This window comes from Drosophila takahashii, chromosome 2L (genome assembly GCF_030179915.1).
Source record: "Drosophila takahashii strain IR98-3 E-12201 chromosome 2L, DtakHiC1v2, whole genome shotgun sequence".
Classification (NCBI taxonomy): domain Eukaryota; kingdom Metazoa; phylum Arthropoda; class Insecta; order Diptera; family Drosophilidae; genus Drosophila; species Drosophila takahashii.
This window is the reverse complement of record NC_091678.1, coordinates 38,867,909-38,889,445: the sequence shown is the minus strand read 5'-3', so window position 1 is coordinate 38,889,445 and position 21,537 is coordinate 38,867,909. Positions and strand designations below refer to the sequence as shown.

The 21,537-nt window shown below is 46.8% G+C and overlaps 1 protein-coding gene across 1 annotated transcript; it reads right to left on the bottom strand.

The window, feature by feature from the left end:
- Positions 1 to 5,047: 5,047 nt before the first annotated feature.
- On the bottom strand, positions 5,048 to 6,594 carry LOC138914937 (uncharacterized). The gene is made up of 2 exons (XM_070219646.1): positions 5,215 to 6,594; positions 5,048 to 5,159 (listed from the first exon to the last, which is right to left on the bottom strand). The coding sequence occupies exons 1-2, from the start codon at positions 6,592 to 6,594 to the stop codon at positions 5,148 to 5,150; spliced, it is 1,392 nt and encodes a 463-aa protein (XP_070075747.1). The 3' UTR covers positions 5,048 to 5,147.
- Positions 6,595 to 21,537: the final 14,943 nt, after the last annotated feature.

Sequence of the window (21,537 nt, the reverse complement as noted above, 5' to 3'; positions counted from 1 at the left end):
CCCTCCCAAATCAACATCTCGCCTGAAGTAGGAAATGCGTAGAAATTACGATTTTCTAAATCCCAATCATTATTGTTATAAATGGCGCCTAACTTCAGGGCCACGTTAAGTAACGTAGCTCACCATCACAATTACTCATGTTAGCCAGAGTTGCAAAACAGATCTCACTTTTGAAAAAAATCAATCAATTTATTGGTTGATTTAGCCACAAATGGAGTTTGATCTCGTTTTCTAGCTCAAACCAATTTCAACCGCGTTCAAAGTTCGATCAGTCGCTTAAGAAACGGAGAGACTAAAATACTGGGAAGTATGGTCGTCCGGCCACGGTTTGATCTAAACTTGAGCGAGGGAAAAAAACCCTACTAGCATACCCTCTATCCACATCCACTTGAAGTCCATACGTTTTATCATCATACGCATAAGAATTGCAGGCATTAATGGTTTACTAACAACCGGTATTGCCTGACCACGGATGATGTTAAAACGAAGAGGAATATTCAAATTAAAGAAATAAAATTAGCTTTCTCAAACAAAACAAAATGGCTTTGGAATTGCAGCAATTATTTTATGTTTAAATTTTTGCTGACCACGAAAAAATGGGAAGCTAAATTGTTTTTATTGCAGTGCACGAAGCTAGGATGATAGGCAAAAGCGGTTAATCGCAATCGCCTAACCGCTGTCGGCAAGCCACATTTGTTGTTGTGTTTGCACAAACAACAGGTGTCAGGCGCCACTCACGTGCATTTTTATCTATTCTTTCTATACTACTCTCTTCTTTTTTTTGCATACAGGTTTTGTCTCAGGGGGCTTAGTTATGCTCAGGGTCAATTAATCTCTAAAGATTCTAAAATGAAAGACCGAATTTTAGGGGGATACGACCACAGCCTAAACCATAAGAGCTAGAGCAGCCAAATTTTTTCACAGTATTCCATTGGGGGCGTAGGCGCCCACTAAGGTCCGACAAGTCCCCCCAGTGGCCCCAAACAGCTCTAATATCCATATTTAGAGCAAAGAATCATTAGATTTACTTAAGCTTAACTTCAAAAGTGGTTAAAACTTCGAAATTTTGATTTTGCAGAACTTTAGGTCTTGAAAGGGCCTAATTAGAAATCTAAAAGAAATTTCGATATCCCCCATAATTTGGGGGCCACATTTAAAATTAACTTTTCGATTTAAAAAATCTAAACCGCTGCTCCGATCGAGATGATTTTTTGGTAAATGGTTATTCTATGGCCCAAATGTTTAATTTTTTAGGTTTTTAACATTTTTTTAAAGTATTTTTAACGAATTTATTTAGATTTCCTAAGTTATTGCGTTGCATTTTGTGGGAGCCCGCCGAGAGAGCGAAACCCAGAGAGCGGATGGCAAGAGAGCGACGGCCGAGAGAGCAGCAGCAAAGAAAACTGTCGATGGGGAGGGGTAGTGCTGTGGGGAAGGGGGGAAGGGGGAGGGGAAAAGGGCAATTTAAGTTAATATTGTAGCAGTCAAACAGTTCAGGTCGGGATCACTTTCAAGACTAACTCTCGCTCTTTTATTCTCTCCTTTGCTAACATTCTCTTAACAGCTAGAAACTTTAACAGAGTGTATACATATATATAACAGGCCGTGTGTATGTGTGTGTGTATTTACAGGGATGCTTAGGGCTACTATCGGTATATATTTACAGTTATGCTTAGGGCTACTATAGGTACTATATATATTTACAGTTATGCTTAGGGCTACTATAGGTACTATATATATATGAGTGTATAAATATTTGTATGGGGCTGCCACAACTCGGTCATCCTGACCAACAAGGATCCCCTGATCCTGGTATAGCTAAATCTGAGTTAACGATCTTTTATTTTGGTCTTGCTTCTAGTATTGTAAACTTTAACTAATTTATTACGATCACTATCTTTGTCTTTTCTAATGCCTTTATTTTCCTTTACACTTATTTTATTTTCATTTATTTTATTATTTTCTTCACTATCATTTATCTCATCATTTTCTTCACAATCGTTTATCTCATCATTTTCTTCACAATCGTTTATCTCATCATTTTCTTCACAATCGTTTATCTCATCATTTTCTTCACAATCATTTATCTTTTCATTTTCTTCGCTTTTTGACCAACCGAGCCAGGGTTTCATATTAGCTGCCGCCCAAACGCCAGAGTATGGAATTCTAGATTGCTGAAATCCCTCCACGTCTTTAACAGCATACCGATCATTTCCTAACAACTTGACTATCTCAAAAGGTCCTTTGAACTTCGGAACAAATTTCTTTGAAACTCCTGTGTGACAATCAAAATTCTTTACTACAACATAATCTCCTTTCTCATATTGTGTTGCCTTCAACCGTTTGCTGTTTTTCGTCGTCTCATTATAGTTTTGTAACTGAGCTTCTCTTTCGTGAGCGTTCTCTCTTATATTTTCAATTGTTCTGCTTTCCTTTTGTCCTTCTCGCAAATTGTCTCTAAGGCAATCAACTAAACTACCTCTTTGGCCAACTCCGAATAACATTACACTTGGATGTTGGTTAATCATTCTATGAACTGTATTATTTATTGCAAACTCAATTTCTCCCAGTACTTTTTCAAAGCTCCAACTTGGTTCTGAATCTGACAATTTTGCAAGCATCGGACTGATGCTTCGATTTATTCTCTCTACCTGTCCATTCGCCTCAGGCGATCCTGTTGCTATTTGTGTATGAGTTATTTTTCGAGTCCTTAGAAAATTGGAAAAATTCTGAGGAGGTGAAGCAAGATCCTCGATCAGAGACTATACATTTAGGGGTACTATATGATCTGCAGTAGTTTTCCAGCGCCGATATCGCTTCAGTAGACTTTGTGGTCTTCGTAGAGTACAGTCTTACAAACTTTGTGCAGCTATCAACAATTACTAAAATATGTCTTGATTTCTTATCTTTCGTCGTAACTGGGCCTAGATGATCAATATGTAACTGTTCAAAAGGTTTTGTTGGCTTCTGAATGTTGTGTAAATAGCCTTCGTGCTTGCCCTTCGCCGTAAAAGCAATACATTCTAAGCAATTTTTAATATGTTGTCCTATCTTTTCCTTTAACTTTGGAAACCAATATGTTTTCAAAACAACTTCTAATACTTTGTCAACACCTACATGTCCGAGTCCATTATGGTATTTAAAGAGTACGTGCGTTTCCATATCTTTTGGAACATAAAATAATAAAGAGTCATGGTATTTCCGATAAATAATTCCATTTCGCATTTCGTACAGTTTGTGTTCAGTCTCTTCTAGAAGTTTTTTAATTTTAAGAATATTCTCATCCTTACCCTGGCATATAATCAAATTTTCTTCGAACGAATTTGTATCTACCACCATTATATTAGTGCATCTGCTGAGCGCATCAACGTGTTGCATTCTTACCCCAGATCTATGTTCCAGTATATAGTCATAGTTTTCCAGCTCTAAGGCCCATCGTGCTATTCTGGGGTTTATTTCCTTCTTCGTCAACGTAAGTGTAAGAGAATTGCAATCGGTGACAATTTTAAAACTTTTACCGTGAAGGTATACCCTAAAACGTTTGAGTGAATAAATTAATGCTAGCGTTTCCAGCTCGAAGCTGTGATACCTCGACTCAGCGTCCGTAGTGCGCTTGGAAAAATAAAACACCGGGTGAAACCGCCCATCTTTTTTCTTTTGCATCAAGATTGAACCGAAACCTATTGAACTCGCGTCGCAGTGGAGCTCTGTCTCATCCGCTGGGTTGTACAAAGCAAGTATAGGGGAATCTATTAACTTTTCTTTCAGAACTTCAAACGTTTTTAGCTCAAGTTCCCCAAACCGAAAATTTGTCGTTTTCTTCGTCACGTCGTATAATGGTTTCGCAATTATAGAGAAATCTTTGATGAACCTGCGAAAGTATGAACAAAGTCCTAAAAAGCTTTGTACCTCACTAGTTTTTGAAGGAACAGGAAAATTTTTAACCGCCGCTATGCCCTTTCCATCTGCTTTGATGCCGTACCCATTAACCGTATACCCTAGATATTTAATTTCCGTTTGAAAAAACTCGCACTTACTTAGCCTCAATTCCAATTTATTTCTAGTTAGTCTATCAAATACTTCATTTAAGATTTCTATATGGCTCTTTATATCCTTTGTCGCAATCATTATGTCGTCTAAGTACACGATAACCTTTGCTTCTCTTATCAGATCACTAAAAATTTTATTTATAAACCTCTGGAACGTAGACGGCGCGTTTTTTAGCCCAAATGGCATCCTTAGGAACTCGAATTGGCCTAAAGGTGTTGTAAACGAAGTAAACTTCACCGACTCATCTTGCATAAAAACATGGGTTTTATTCTTTAAGTCTAGCTTTGTAAACCACTGTTTATCTGTCATTTGATCCAGTAGGTCATCTATCAAAGGGATGGGATAACTGTCTTTTGCTGTTAACTTATTTAACTTTCTGAAATCAATACACATTCTAAGTTCGCCCGACGCCTTCTTCACTAACACTATTGGTGACACGAATTCAGACTCGCTTGGTCTGATGTATCCTTTAGCAATATACTCATCCAAAATCTTTTGCAACTCATTCTTTTCAGCATAAGAAAGGCGTCTGGGGCTGCAGCTAAATGGCTTGGCATCCGTGATCGTTATTTTCATTTCGCACCTTGTTTCCGGCACTACTGGTCGAACAGCTTCAGTGTAATATTTACGAAACAAATTTTCAAAAGTAATCTTATCATTTATGTTTAAGTTTATCCCCACATTTACGTTCTCTTCATTAGATTCATATTCAATCATACAAATTTTCTCAAAGAATTCGTTTCTACAATCTGATTTATCCATATCATTTGAATCATTCATATTTGTACTCTCGTTCGTACTCTCGTTTGTGCTTTCGTTTGTTAGGCTTAACTGATTTTCATTCCAGACAATGGAAGCGCCACTCGTATTTAAGAAATCTCTACCCAATATTACCCTTTCATTCATAGAATCATCCTGAACAACTAACATTTCAAGTCTTATTATTTTATTATAAATTGAAATTAACACAAAAATTTTTCCAAAAATTATAAGTTTACTGGAGTTTAAACCAATATATGTAGCTGGAGGCGCTGGCTTCATGTTTACGCTAGCCGGTACATACGATTTTTTGATAAAGCTGATTGGACTACCTGAGTCTAGTAGACATTCTACAAAAAACGATTCATTAACGCTACCCTCTATTTCTATCTTTAAATATCTTACGTAATCGTCCTTGCGAGTAGCTGGGGCTGATGTCTTCTTGTTCTGCTCACAAGCTGCGGCAAGGTGACCCATCTTTCCACATACAAAGCAGGCTCCAACTTCTCGTTTTGGCTTACGGCAATCTGAGGCGATGTGCCCCAAGCAATTACAGTTGTAGCACCAGAAAGCTTGCTTCTCGACCTTTCCACCGCTGTTAGTGGCTCCTTTGATTTTTGGAGCAACTAAATTAACGTGTCGTAGTGCCGACAGAAGGTCATCCTTCATTTTGAAGCACATCATATTGGCACTTGTGCGAATTTGGCGATCTGGTATGCCGTGGATGATATAGTCGACCAACTCGAGCTCTGACATCTGAAGTCCGTTAGACAGTAAAACTTTGCTGTTGAAGTAGGCCGAAAACGATTCATTGGTTTGCCATCTGCGCGCTTCAAACTTCTTTCGCAAAATAATGGCACTCTCCTTCGGAAGAAACGCCTTTTCCATCGACAGCAAAAGGGTATCAATCTTTTCGTTCGCGAACTCTGGTTTTGAGTACACCCAAGCTTGTGCATCACCTTTTAATTTGCTGAATATAAGGGATCGAAGTTTATTTTCAGTCAACGCATACGTAGATTTTAGTACGTTTACATGTGCATGCCACACACTAACACTCGTTTGTCCATCAAAGTCCGGCAGCATTTCCTTTATAGTTTGGAACGAAATTTCATCATCATTTGAAATTTTTTGTGAACTCGCTCCACCAGCCACTCTCAACAAATCATTCTCTCTCTGCAGTAACTCTTTTTCAAACTTCATTAACTCCAACTCTCTGGCCATCAATTGCATTCTTGCTCGTTGAAAATCGTTTTCATTTTGCAAAATTAACTTCTGGTCACTTAGAATTTTAAGTTCCTTGTCGATATCTGTCTTTTCTTTTTCCGCCTCGTCGTTTATCTTCTCATTTGCTTTTTCTTTCTGTTGCTCGTCGTTTATCTTTTCGTTTGATTCTCCGTTATTTTGCTCGCTGTTTGTCTTCTCGTTCGATTTTCCTTTCTTTCGCTCGCCGTTCGCCGCTTCATTTGACTCTTCTTCTTCTCGTTCGCCATCCGCCTCTTCGTTTGATTCTGCAGCTTCTTGCTCGTCGTTTGACTCTCCTTCTTGTTCATTCGCTTCGTCGTCCGCTTCCACGTTTGCCTCATCAACTGCTTCCAGAACATTCTGCGCATTGTCCGCTTCGTTTTGACGTTGTTGTTGCTGTACGGCAGGGCATCTTCCACGAAATGGAACTTCGTTCAGCCGTGCAGCTAATGTGTTTTTATTTCCATGAGTAACAAGGTTTAAAACCCTACACCACTCGCGTTGTTGGTTGCACGTATATTCATTGGCGTTGATCAGATCCATTTTAATTTTTGTTCACTTTTAGTCGAGATGTGAATGTTTTTTATGGCACGAGGGTTCGCGCCCACTTCTGATATTGTAGCAGTCAAACAGTTCAGGTCGGGATCACTTTCAAGACTAACTCTCGCTCTTTTATTCTCTCCTTTGCTAACATTCTCTTAACAGCTAGAAACTTTAACAGAGTGTATACATATATATAACAGGCCGTGTGTATGTGTGTGTGTATTTACAGGGATGCTTAGGGCTACTATCGGTATATATTTACAGTTATGCTTAGGGCTACTATAGGTACTATATATATTTACAGTTATGCTTAGGGCTACTATAGGTACTATATATATATGAGTGTATAAATATTTGTATGGGGCTGCCACAACTCGGTCATCCTGACCAACAAGGATCCCCTGATCCTGGTATAGCTAAATCTGAGTTAACGATCTTTTATTTTGGTCTTGCTTCTAGTATTGTAAATTTTAACTAATTTATTACGATCACTATCTTTGTCTTTTCTAATGCCTTTATTTTCCTTTACACTTATTTTATTTTCATTTATTTTATTATTTTCTTCACTATCATTTATCTCATCATTTTCTTCACAATCGTTTATCTCATCATTTTCTTCACAATCGTTTATCTCATCATTTTCTTCACAATCGTTTATCTCATCATTTTCTTCACAATCATTTATCTTTTCATTTTCTTCGCTTTTTGACCAACCGAGCCAGGGTTTCATATTAGCTGCCGCCCAAATGCCAGAGTATGGAATTCTAGATTGCTGAAATCCCTCCACGTCTTTAACAGCATACCGATCATTTCCTAACAACTTGACTATCTCAAAAGGTCCTTTGAACTTCGGAACAAATTTCTTTGAAACTCCTGTGTGACAATCAAAATTCTTTACTACAACATAATCTCCTTCTCATATTGTGTTGCCTTCAACCGTTTGCTGTTTTTCGTCGTCTCATTATAGTTTTGTAACTGAGCTTCTCTTTCGTGAGCGTTCTCTCTTATATTTTCAATTGTTCTGCTTTCCTTTTGTCCTTCTCGCAAATTGTCTCTAGAGCAATCAACTAAACTACCTCTTTGGCCAACTCCGAATAACATTACACTTGGATGTTGGTTAATCATTCTATGAACTGTATTATTTATTGCAAACTCAATTTCTCCCAGTACTTTTTCAAAGCTCCAACTTGGTTCTGAATCTGACAATTTTGCAAGCATCGGACTGATGCTTCGATTTATTCTCTCTACCTGTCCATTCGCCTCAGGCGATCCTGTTGCTATTTGTGTATGAGTTATTTTTCGAGTCCTTAGAAAATTGGAAAAATTCTGAGGAGGTGAAGCAAGATCCTCGATCAGAGACTATACATTTAGGGGTACTATATGATCTGCAGTAGTTTTCCAGCGCCGATATCGCTTCAGTAGACTTTGTGGTCTTCGTAGAGTACAGTCTTACAAACTTTGTGCAGCTATCAACAATTACTAAAATATGTCTTGATTTCTTATCTTTCGTCGTAACTGGGCCTAGATGATCAATATGTAACTGTTCAAAAGGTTTTGTTGGCTTCTGAATGTTGTGTAAATAGCCTTCGTGCTTGCCCTTCGCCGTAAAAGCAATACATTCTAAGCAATTTTTAATATGTTGTCCTATCTTTTCCTTTAACTTTGGAAACCAATATGTTTTCAAAACAACTTCTAATACTTTGTCAACACCTACATGTCCGAGTCCATTATGGTATTTAAAGAGTACGTGCGTTTCCATATCTTTTGGAACATAAAATAATAAAGAGTCATGGTATTTCCGATAAATAATTCCATTTCGCATTTCGTACAGTTTGTGTTCAGTCTCTTCTAGAAGTTTTTTAATTTTAAGAATATTCTCATCCTTACCCTGGCATATAATCAAATTTTCTTCGAACGAATTTGTATCTACCACCATTATATTAGTGCATCTGCTGAGCGCATCAACGTGTTGCATTCTTACTCCAGATCTATGTTCCAGTATATAGTCATAGTTTTCCAGCTCTAAGGCCCATCGTGCTATTCTGGGGTTTATTTCCTTCTTCGTCAACGTAAGTGTAAGAGAATTGCAATCGGTGACAATTTTAAAACTTTTACCGTGAAGGTATACCCTAAAACGTTTGAGTGAATAAATTATTGCTAGCGTTTCCAGCTCGAAGCTGTGATACCTCGACTCAGCGTCCGTAGTGCGCTTGGAAAAATAAAACACCGGGTGAAACCGCCCATCTTTTTTCTTTTGCATCAAGATTGAACCGAAACCTATTGAACTCGCGTCGCAGTGGAGCTCTGTCTCATCCGCTGGGTTGTACAAAGCAAGTATAGGGGAATCTATTAACTTTTCTTTCAGAACTTCAAACGTTTTTAGCTCAAGTTCCCCAAACCGAAAATTTGTCGTTTTCTTCGTCACGTCGTATAATGGTTTCGCAATTATAGAGAAATCTTTGATGAACCTGCGAAAGTATGAACAAAGTCCTAAAAAGCTTTGTACCTCACTAGTTTTTGAAGGAACAGGAAAATTTTTAACCGCCGCTATGCCCTTTCCATCTGCTTTGATGCCGTACCCATTAACCGTATACCCTAGATATTTAATTTCCGTTTGAAAAAACTCGCACTTACTTAGCCTCAATTCCAATTTATTTCTAGTGGGTACCCTCAATTAAGGCGTGATGTCGGTCACCTTATGTAGCATTGTATGATGCCGTTGCTGGCAGACTCGACAGTTGACTGATGATTTACAGACTTCGACCTTATGAGCTGTAGACAAGCAATTTGTGCATCCTCCTACTTGAATAATAACTTGACGCCGCGTTTTAGGATCCATTTCTTGGAAACGGATACATGCCCTTATGTAATGTTGTCCTAGGTGACAAATCTTGCAGCTCTCTTCGTTGTTGACTGATGAATTGCGGAGTGTTGTAGTAGGTTGTGCGTTTATCGTCTCAAACATGCACGCGCTCAATAAACGTCAGTACACTCGTTAAGACTGGAATTTCAGTTGGTGCATCGGCTGAATTTTCCAGTGCGGCTAGGCTCTCATGGTCCAGTTTTTTTCTGATAAGAAAAACAAGGATTGGATCCCATGATTTAGTGCTGATATCGAGATTTTTGAGTGTGCTTAAAGTCTTCTGCACTGTATCGTGTAGTGCTCGAAGCTGTTGTGCAGTCCCGTTGATGGGCATGTGATCGACTATTTTCCCTATTGCAGCAAACACTAATATTTTGCCGTTTTGGTACCTCCGTTTTAGTCTTTTCCAGGTGTCCTCATATCCAGCTTGTGAGAAGGCTGTATCCGTCAAAATGTTCCTTGCTTCACCGCAAAGAGAGCTCTGAAGAATGTGTAGCTTCTGGCTGGCGGAGTATGGCTTATTATGGACTAATTCTACAAATAAATCGTGGAATCTGGGCCAATCTAGATATTCGCCATCAAATTCAGGAATCTTGATTGGTGGAAGCGAAAGGCTTAGGTTCATTGGCGCGTCGTTCTCTCGAAGTAAGGTAATTTCATACTCTTCGTACAGGGCCTTGAATCGACTTACTTCTGCTTCGGCGGCGGCCACTGCTCCAGGTATATTGTCGACTTCATCATGGGCCTGTCTCAATAGTTCCCATTGGAGATGCAGATGTCGTTGTAGCGCTGGGGTGATTGTTTGCGCCGTTGACGCCAGAGCTAGAGATGATTCTAATTCGTTACATCGTCTCTGTAGTTGTCGGATAGCAACTTCAATCGATGAGCCAGTGTGTATGTGTTTGCCTATCGGGTCCTTTGTGTTCTGTGTTTGCCGCGGAACTTTTAGAGGCCCGCTTCCCGATGGGATGTTGTCTTTAAATATTTGCTGATATTTTTCTACCAGCTCCTTTAATGCCGTTAATCTTGAGGCATACTCCTCTCCGGTAGGTAATGCCGCCTTCTCGACCTCTTCGTCTAGATCACAAAACTGCTGCCAGAGATCGTTCAACTGGCTTAGCCGACCGGCATAATAGCCGTCTCGTTTGCGTCGTTCGGCCGAATCCTTGCTATAATTCTTTATGACCTGTTGGATTTGCCCTTGTACCTCATTCTGATCGTCAAGCAGACGATTTTGTAAATCGACTCTGTTTTGACTGGTTTCCTCTATGAACGAGATCGACATAATGTTCGCAGTTACGACTCGTGTTTTGGAGATGACGAATCCTGTGAATCTGAATAATGCTCGATATTTTAGGAGGATGGATAGGCGGGATGGGGTGATTGATCCTGTGGAGCTGGATGAAGCGGTGTATCCTGTGAAGCTGTATGAACTATGCTGTCCTGTGAAGCTGGATAAGCTATGCGGTTCCTGTGAAGCTGGATAAGCTATGCGGTCCTGTGAAGCTGGATAAGCTATGCGGTCCTGCATAGCTGGATAAGCTATGCGGTCCTGTGAAGCTGGATAAGCTATGCGGTCCTGTGAAGCTGGATAAGCTATGCGGTCCTGTGAAGCTGGATAAGCTATGCGGTCCTGTGAAGCTGGATAAGCTGAGCGTGAACTTAACCTTGCTTCTCATCAGTTAGAGATTCAGCCTTGAGTTTGAAGGGGGTTGCAGGGTGTGATCCTTTGTTGGTAAAGGATCACGTCGGGGTCACCAATGTTTGATCCCAAGCGTGGCTTGTGGATCAATATAATTGTATACGAGTCCTCTTCCCGGAGGGCAGAAAGGAAGACCGCGGAGTTATAAGATGTGTTGATAACTGATTTATTGTGAGCTTGGTAGATGGTTATATACTACTTGGAGATGAGGAAGTTAAATGTAAAGAATAGTGGAATGGGTTGTATTCTGGAGTAGGTCAGTATGTTTTGACTATGGGAGCGGTTAGCGTAGTTGGATCGGCTGACACTGCAGAATGTGCTGACCGCTTGGCGGGTCAGTGAGACATCGAGTCAACCGTTGACTATGTAGAATATGCTGATCAGCACTTATTATCTGCCGTGGGTGCAACTGGACGCCTGGTACTGTTACCAACCTGTAGTACTGCTTGATTTGTTGGTCGTTGGTCATGTTGAGCAACATTGAGACCAAACAGGCTCTTTATATCCTTTGTCGCAATCATTATGTCGTCTAAGTACACGATAACCTTTGCTTCTCTTATCAGATCACTAAAAATTTTATTTATAAACCTCTGGAACGTAGACGGCGCGTTTTTTAGCCCAAATGGCATCCTTAGGAACTCGAATTGGCCTAAAGGTGTTGTAAACGATGTAACGGCCCGAATTGGCCGTACAAAAACACGCAAAGTTCCTTATAATTTAAGAACATGAAGTTCCGGTTGTTCCCGAACCATAATATAAATAAATAATTATTAAGATAACCACGGCCATCTCTAGCTAGCAGGGTGTGGGGGGGTGCATAGAAACGAGAGAGCAGCAGCGGAGAGAGGGAACAGCAGCAGCGGAGGCATAGAGCAGCGTGAGCGACCGAACTGGATCAACGAAGGCGGCAGATCGAGACAGAACTTTCCAGAGAGTTATCTACGAAACACTCAGTAAGTGTAAGAGCGAGACCACAGTAGCATGCCGAGCAGAGGGCAGAAGCAGCGAGAATGAAGAAAGGAGGATAACTTTGGGCCGCGGCTTTAAAACTGGGACAAGGAGAAGTCAGTTGTGACCAGAGCTTGAAGGAGACCACACGCGATCGCTCGCGACCCCAGTCCGCCGCGACAACCAGTACCGACTCGTCTTGGAACCACGTGCTCGCGATTCTTGAACCACGTGCCATCGTGCTTGTCTCGCGCCTTCCCTGGATACAACAACCCGCCACCAGAAGCAGCGAATAGCAGCTTTATCTGCCGCCAAGAAACGTTGGATTTTGTTTCGTGTTGACCGAATCTGTCTGAGTGAGTAGCGTTAAATCAAGGAGTGCGGTATAGGCAGGGACCCATAGGTTCTCATTCAATAAATATTATATCCGAAACTTGAAAACCTGCGTGTCTATTAAACCCCATTCGCGTGTATATTTTGGGTGCTAGCAGCCAGGCGCCAAGCCTCTGCTCCCACTAGCGTCTAGCTACCCATTCCCACGTGCATCTCTCGGTGATCGCAGCCAGGCGCCAAGCCTCTGCTCCCACTAGTGTAGCACTACCCACCCCCACGTGCACCCTTCGGTGATCGCAGCCAGGCGCCAAGCCTCTGCTCCCACTGGTGTACCATTTTCCCGGTTCCCGTGTGCATTTTTGGGTGATCGCAGCCAGGCGCCAAGTCTCTGCTCCCACTAGTGTAGCACTACCCACCCCCACGTGCACCCTTCGGTGATCGCAGCCAGGCGCCAAGCCTCTGCTCCCACTGGTGTACCATTTTCCCGGTTCCCGTGTGCATTTTTGGGTGATCGCAGCCAGGCGCCAAGTCTCTGCTCCCACTAGTGTAGCACTACCCACCCCCACGTGCACCCTTCGGTGATCGCAGCCAGGCGCCAAGCCTCTGCTCCCACTGGTGTACCATTTTCCCGGTTCCCGTGTGCATTTTTGGGTGATCGCAGCCAGGCGCCAAGCCTCTGCTCCCACTAGTGTAGCACTACCCACCCCCACGTGCACCCTTCGGTGATCGCAGCCAGGCGCCAAGCCTCTGCTCCCACTGGTGTACTATTTCCCGGTTCCCGTGAGCATTTTTGGGTGATAACAGCCAGGCGCCAAGCCTCTGCTCCCACTAGTGTAGCACTACCCACCCCCACGTGCATCCTTCGGGGATCGCAGCCAGGCGCCAAGCCTCTGCTCCCACTGGTGTACCATTACCGACGACCCACCCGGTTGTTTTCCCAAAATCTTCCCCTACGAGCCCGATTACATAACCCTAACGTGCGCCCGACAACTTCCACCTTTGAGTCGGCTCACCCTCTACAAAAATTTCCAAAGTCCCCAACTTATAAATTTTTCTGTAAGCGACCCTGGCCGGACTGAGCCATATCCCAGCCAGGAAACTACGTTACAGATGGCGCCCGAACAGGGACTAACAGGGAATCAGGATAATTAGAGGATTACATCCTTCGTGACTTAAAACGTCACCAGTTTTATTTTTTTGGAAAAAAAAAAGAATTTTTTCAGTTGGAATAAGATAATTTGAGCTCGAAGGGGTCACATTACCATTGTCCGAGCCCGGGAAATCCTTGTCACGGAAAGAGAAACTCGATAGCCACCTTAGGAAAATTTCTGTCCGACTGCATGCTGAGTAGGGCATCACCCATCACCACATCTTGCTCAATCACCTTGCACTAGCCGCACGCCAGAATTTTAGCGCTAAGTTAAACCACAGATTTCACCAAAGTCCTCACGCTGAGCCCACACACTATGGGAAAGCAGTGGATCTACGACGTCAAGAAAGAGCAACTGGAGGACATCTTCAAGGAGTTTGGGTTAACCCCAGAAGGCACCTTGGCGGACCTACGGAAACGGATGTCCGCATACGTGGACCAGGCGGAGTTGCCCAAGGAGCGGTTGGAGCGCTTAGCCGAGCTGGAGCTAACATACAAAGCCAAATCCCGTGACCACTCACGTGACCCTTCCCCGAACCACTCGGACTGTGACGTGGATGACAGGCAGCGGAAGATGGAGCAACAGGTTGGCAAACTCCTGCTACAAGTTCCCTCAGCCGGGACCAGCGGGCATTTATCACTTGGACGCAGCGCGACCGGAACGCCTGGATCCTCTCTGCGAACAGACAGCGAACGAGCGCTGCAGTTCGGCCTGGCGGATAAGCTACGGACATGGGGCGTTTTCTTCAATGGCGAGACTGGCGACCCCCTACATTTCCTGGAGCAACTAGAGGAGCGAGCGGACGCCTACCAGATCGAGAAGGACCAGTTGCCAAGGGTGCTATCTAGCATATTAGTTGGCCGAGCCGGAGACTGGTTTCGAGTCAGCCAACTACAGAAAGCCCAGTGGAAGGAATTTAGGTCAGAATTTCTGGATTTCTTTTTGCCGCCACGCTATTTTCAAACTCTGGAGGACGAGATCCGGGCCAAGACCCAACGACCAGGGGAGAGCTTCAAGGACTTTACTCTAAGCCTACGCCTGATGATGCGCCGAGCCCGCTACGACGGGACCCAGGAATTAAACCGGATATACGAAAACCTCCTCCCAGAATATCAACTTTTCACGCGACGGCACGAGTTTGACACTCTGACAAAGTTGACCCAGCTAGTGACAAACTTCGAGGTAACCCGGGACCGAAACCAACGCAGGTACGCCCAGCTAATGTCGACATCGAGGACTTCGCAAATGCCGACTACTAGGAACCCAGCTCCAGCGAACCAAGCACCAGGAGAGCCCCGCACTGAGGGATCATGGGCAGCCAACGCCCTAGTACCCATGTCAACCGAAGTCACCCATCGCCGCATTGAAGATGAGCCCAGGATCGACGTCCGGAATGCCTGCGGAAACTGTGCGCAGACTGGACATTTTAGCAGGGAATGCAGGAACGCACGGGTCCTGTTCTGCTGGGACTGCGGCCGCCGAGGGACACGAACGATCGATTGCTGCCGTGCCAAACCGACGGGAAACGAAGAGCGCCTCCGCCCACCCAGGGAACAGGCGGAGACAGCGCTCGCCTCCCCTCTGCAACAATAAATCCCGCTCTCCGGTGTGAGAGGGGCCGGATAGTGGCATCAGTATCCATCGAAGGTCAGGTTTTCTGTGCCACCGTCGACACCGGAGCCACGCGCACCTTCATCAGCGAGAGAGTCGCTGGGTTGGTCAGGACCGAACAAAATCAGCGAGCGGTCATCACCCAGCTTAGCCTCGCCGACGGCAGCAGGAGAGAGGTCACCCAGGCCCTCAGTGTTACCATTGGCTTGGGAGGCCAGGAGGTAGGCATGCTTGTCCTGATACTGCCCACTACAATTGACGACGTACTCCTGGGAATGGATTTTCTCAGTCAAGCGAAAGCCACCCTTGAAATAAACCAGGTGAGCCTTACGCTACTGCCCGTTATACCAGCTCCAACGGCGCAGCGGCGACCAGCCCCGCCACCCGCAACAAGTCCAGCTCCAACGGCGCAGCGGCGACCAGCCCCGCCCACCGCATCGAGTCCAGGTCCAGCAGCGCAGCGGCGACCAGCCCCGCCAACCGCAACCAGTCCAGCTCCAACGGCGCAGCGGCGACCAGCCCCGCCACACGCACCGAGTCCAGCTCCAACGGCGCAGCGGCGACCAGCCCCGCCCACCGCATTGAGTCCAGGTCCAGCAGCGCAGCGGCGACCAGCCCCGCCCACCGCATTGAGTCCGCCAACCACGGCAAGCCCAGTACAACCAGGACGACAAGAACGGCTAGATCAGCAACGTCTCGTCGTATCTCCACCGAAAGCACTGCCAGTGGAACACCCAGCTGAACCAGCAACCACAAACACCGTCGCCTCCCAGAGAACCACCACGAGTCAGAGTAGCGATATTCTTCCTCCACCGTGCGCAAGAGCTATACAGAGGAATCCATTTAGGCTATCACCGGGAACAACAGCAGTGGCCAACACCGTCGAGGTACCATCAGCAAGAGCAACCACCATCGTTGTCGAGGAGAGTATGCATGCGGCCAGGAAAGAGTTGGAAGACGAGCTGGACCTGTTCAACGGACTTACAGGCGTGTCCCATATCACGGAGCACACGATCGTTATGAGGGACGACCGCCCAATCAAGCAGCGGTATTTCACCAAAAATCCAGCGATGCAACGGATCATTGATGACCAGGTCGACGAGCTTCTGCGCGACGGTAGGATAGAGCCATCGAAGAGTCCACACAGTGCGCCAATCGTGCTTGTCGGCAAGAAGACGGGGGACGTCCGCATGTGCGTAGACTACAGGCAGCTGAACGCTCGCTCTATTCCCGATGCGTACCCGCTACCTCGGATTAACCACATCCTAGAGAAGCTACGGAATGCCAAATACATATCCACACTGGACTTAAAGAGCGGGTATTGGCAAATTCCGATGGCGGCCGGCAGTAGGGAGTATACAGCTTTTACGGTGCCCGGCCGAGGCCTGTATCACTGGAAGGTCATGCCCTTCGGACTGCATTCGGCGCCAGCAACATTCCAGCGAGCATTGGACGGAGTCATCGGACCAGATATGGACCCCCATGCTTTTGCGTACCTTGACGATATTATTATCGTTAGCAAAACCCTCGAAGAACATTTGCAGCATCTACGTGAGGTACTTCGCCGACTGCGCACAGCTAATCTAAAGCTCAACCGGGACAAATGCAAATTCTTCCAGCGGAGCATCGTGTACCTCGGACACCAGATCAGTGAGGAGGGCATTCACACAGACCCAGATAAGATAGCCGCTATCCAAGAACTTAAGCCACCGTCGTCAATCAAGGAGCTAAGAAGGTGTCTTGGCATTGCATCGTGGTACCGTCGGTTTGTACCAAACTTCACAAACATTGTACAACCGATGACCAAATTAATCAAAAAGAACCAAAAATGGACGTGGGACACCGCCCAACAGAAAGCATTCGAAGAACTGAAGTCCAGGCTATCAGAAGCACCCGTCCTAGCTTGCCCGAATTTCGAGGAAAAGTTCACAGTGCAGACCGACGCAAGCGACTTTGGACTCGGAGCGGTGTTGACGCAGCAGATCGAAGGCCGGGAGCGTGTCATTGCTTACGCCAGTCGACGGCTGTCAACGGCAGAGGGTAACTATTCCACGACGGAAAAAGAATGCCTGGCAATCGTGTGGGCCGTGCGTAAATTCCGATGCTACCTCGAAGGATACCACTTTGATGTAGTCACTGATCATTTAGCGCTAAAGTGGCTTAACGCCATCGAAAACCCTACGGGACGCATAGCTCGCTGGGCCTTAGAGCTCCAACAATACCGCTTTGACGTGCACTATCGCCGAGGAAACCAAAACATTGTCGCCGACGCGCTCTCCAGGCAACCTCTGGAACGACTTCAACAAGCCACCACGGAACAACGCCATTGCACCTGGATAAAGAAGATGTTGACGAGGATAGCCGAGGAACCAGCCAACTACCCAGAGTACGTCCAAGAGAACGACCAGCTGTATCGACGCTTCGGAAACCGGCCAGAAGAAGAAGACTATATTCCCTGGAAACTGTGTGTGCCACAACCCCTTCGAGCGCGTATCCTGCAGGAGTGTCACGACCAACCCGCCGCTGGCCACATGGGGATCCGGAAAACAGCCAGACGAATCATGCAGAGGTACTACTGGCCTGGCCTCTTTCGCGACGTAGTCAAGTACGTTCGCAGGTGTGAAACTTGCCAGAAATTTAAAGCCAGCCAGCTGAAACCCCCTGGGCAGATGTTCACCCGGCTCGTAACAGAGCCGTTTGACACGCTGTGCGCCGACTTCGTGGGACCTTTGCCCCGATCTACCCACGGCAATACGATGTTGCTGGTCTTTTTCGACTCTTTTAGCAAGTGGGTTGAACTCGTTCCACTTCGCAAGGCGACTACAGCATCTCTGTCTCGGTCATTCCGCGAACGAATCCTGGCCAGATTCGGGGTGCCCAAGACGTTTGTATGCGACAACGGTACGCAGTTCACCAGCCGAGCATTCAAGGAATTTGGAAGACAACTGGGGATGACTATCCAGCACACCGCCCCGTACTCACCGCAGCAGAACCCCACAGAGCGCGCCAATAGGACCATCAAGACGATGATAGCGCAATATATCGACGGGAACCAGAAGACCTGGGACGCAGCCTTGCCCGAGATAAGTCTCGCCATCAACTCTAGCGCCTCGGACACCACCGGATTCAGCCCCGCCTATCTACTTCAAGGTCGGGAGCCAAGGTTGCCGGGCTCACTTTACCACGAAGTCACTCCACATTTGGGTCGAGAGCCCGTGACACCCGCCGACAAGGCTACACATCTCCAGGAGATTCTTAAAGCAGCTCTGGAACACACAAAACAGGCCAGCGAGAACCAGGGCAAACATTACAACCTACGAAGGCGCGCCTGGCGACCAGCAATAGGCGATCTGGTCCTCCTAAAGCAGCATCACCTCTCCAAGGCTGCAGATGGATTTGCGGCCAAGTTGGCCCCACGTTTCGACGGACCATTTAAAGTCGTAAAGTTCATAGCGCAAAACATCATCCGTCTCCAAGACCCGAAGACCAAGCGCAGGCGAACAGCCGGCCTGGCCGACCTCAAGGTTTTCCACGAGGATGACATCGACAGCGAACTCGAAGACGCCCAAGACACCATCAAGTAAACCAGGTTTTGGGGAGGGTAGTTATCTAGTAAACTTGTAACTTTAACTTGTAAGATCTGCAAACTGTTTTACACCGCACTCCCAAGATTAGCTAGGTAGGTTCATAAGTTAAAGTAATACTTTTAACAGCATTTTAAGCCAACATGCCTGGACGCCACCGCGACCCGTCACACCGCAGCCACCGCCGGCGCACCCGGACCTCTCGTCGCACCCTAGCCAGGATCGTCGAACTGCCGGAGGAAACTGGGGACGAGGAGCTCGACTTCCAACGAGCCTTATTCGAAGGGGTGACGGATACACTTCCCGTACCTGTCGGAGTAGCACTTCGTGAATCGCCCCTTACTATCAGCGAGGAACTCAGCGCGGACACCATCGAGTACCTGGAACGCTACCTGGAAGGTTTCGATGACAATGGTGAGCCGCTGGTCAGGGAGACCGAACCGAACGACGTAGAAATGGACGTCGACGAAGAGGTACCGTTGCGAACGGACAGGTTCCCGAACCTCAACATGCGCCCGATCAGTCCCATGCAAGTAGTGACCGACCATGTTCCGGCCTCCGCCCAACTCGAGACGGTCGAAGTAGTGGACCTCAGCAACACCGACGACCAGGACACGCCCCCACACCAGCCGTATTCAGTTGAGGTGGTAGACATCAGCGACGAAGAAGACGATGATCCACCACCGGCTTATGGATCCTGGGAGGGTTTCCAAGAACCCGGGACTGTTATGCCCGCACCAGGTAACTCGCCGCCCCAACAGGTAGTTCGCTGCGACAGCCTCATCGCCGGAAGCACCCCCCGGGTCCTTCAACCTGAGGGCGAATCAGTACGGTGCTTCCGCCTGGAAGTCGACGATGACATGCCCAGTACCTCAGCCGAGGCCCAACGCCGCCAACGGATCGCGCAGGCACAGCCGGAGGACACCGCAGGCGGTAACTCGCCGCCCCAACAGGTAGTTCGCCGCGACAACACAATCCCCGGATGTGTCGCCCACTTTATTCACCCGGAAGGCGAACCAATACGGCGCTTCCGCCTGGAAGTGGACGACAACATGCCCAGCACCTCAGCCGAGGCCCAGCGACGCCAAAGGATCGGGCAGGCACAGTCAGAGGACACCGCAAGCGCTGCTACCGAGGAACCGAACTCCGTACCCCCAGACGGACCCGGCCAGTCCCACCAGCAAAGACCCATAGCCGACCGGATGAAGCACAGCGGATGGATTCCCATCCCAGCGAACTGGAGGGTACACCCGGCGCAACAGCACCAACTGCCGCAACACGTCGTGGAGAGACTACAGGCGCGGGTGGCTAAAAACCTCCGCCGCAATATCCGGGTACTGGAAAAGGGAAACGGACAACACTACCGGGTGAGGATAAACACCAAGAACGAAGTCACCGTCTCTGTTCGTCCGGCGAAGTAAAGGGGGGGTGTAACGGCCCGAATTGGCCGTACAAAAACACGCAAAGTTCCTTATAATTTAAGAACATGAAGTTCCGGTTGTTCCCGAACCATAATATAAATAAATAATTATTAAGATAACCACGGCCATCTCTAGCTAGCAGGGTGTGGGGGGGTGCATAGAAACGAGAGAGCAGCAGCGGAGAGAGGGAACAGCAGCAGCGGAGGCATAGAGCAGCGTGAGCGACCGAACTGGATCAACGAAGGCGGCAGATCGAGACAGAACTTTCCAGAGAGTTATCTACGAAACACTCAGTAAGTGTAAGAGCGAGACCACAGTAGCATGCCGAGCAGAGGGCAGAAGCAGCGAGAATGAAGAAAGGAGGATAACTTTGGGCCGCGGCTTTAAAACTGGGACAAGGAGAAGTCAGTTGTGACCAGAGCTTGAAGGAGACCACACGCGATCGCTCGCGACCCCAGTCCGCCGCGACAACCAGTACCGACTCGTCTTGGAACCACGTGCTCGCGATTCTTGAACCACGTGCCATCGTGCTTGTCTCGCGCCTTCCCTGGATACAACAACCCGCCACCAGAAGCAGCGAATAGCAGCTTTATCTGCCGCCAAGAAACGTTGGATTTTGTTTCGTGTTGACCGAATCTGTCTGAGTGAGTAGCGTTAAATCAAGGAGTGCGGTATAGGCAGGGACCCATAGGTTCTCATTCAATAAATATTATATCCGAAACTTGAAAACCTGCGTGTCTATTAAACCCCATTCGCGTGTATATTTTGGGTGCTAGCAGCCAGGCGCCAAGCCTCTGCTCCCACTAGCGTCTAGCTACCCATTCCCACGTGCATCTCTCGGTGATCGCAGCCAGGCGCCAAGCCTCTGCTCCCACTAGTGTAGCACTACCCACCCCCACGTGCACCCTTCGGTGATCGCAGCCAGGCGCCAAGCCTCTGCTCCCACTGGTGTACCATTTTCCCGGTTCCCGTGTGCATTTTTGGGTGATCGCAGCCAGGCGCCAAGTCTCTGCTCCCACTAGTGTAGCACTACCCACCCCCACGTGCACCCTTCGGTGATCGCAGCCAGGCGCCAAGCCTCTTCTCCCACTGGTGTACCATTTTCCCGGTTCCCGTGTGCATTTTTGGGTGATAACAGCCAGGCGCCAAGCCTCTGCTCCCACTAGTGTAGCACTACCCACCCCCACGTGCATCCTTCGGGGATCGCAGCCAGGCGCCAAGCCTCTGCTCCCACTGGTGTACCATTACCGACGACCCACCCGGTTGTTTTCCCAAAATCTTCCCCTACGAGCCCGATTACATAACCCTAACGTGCGCCCGACAACTTCCA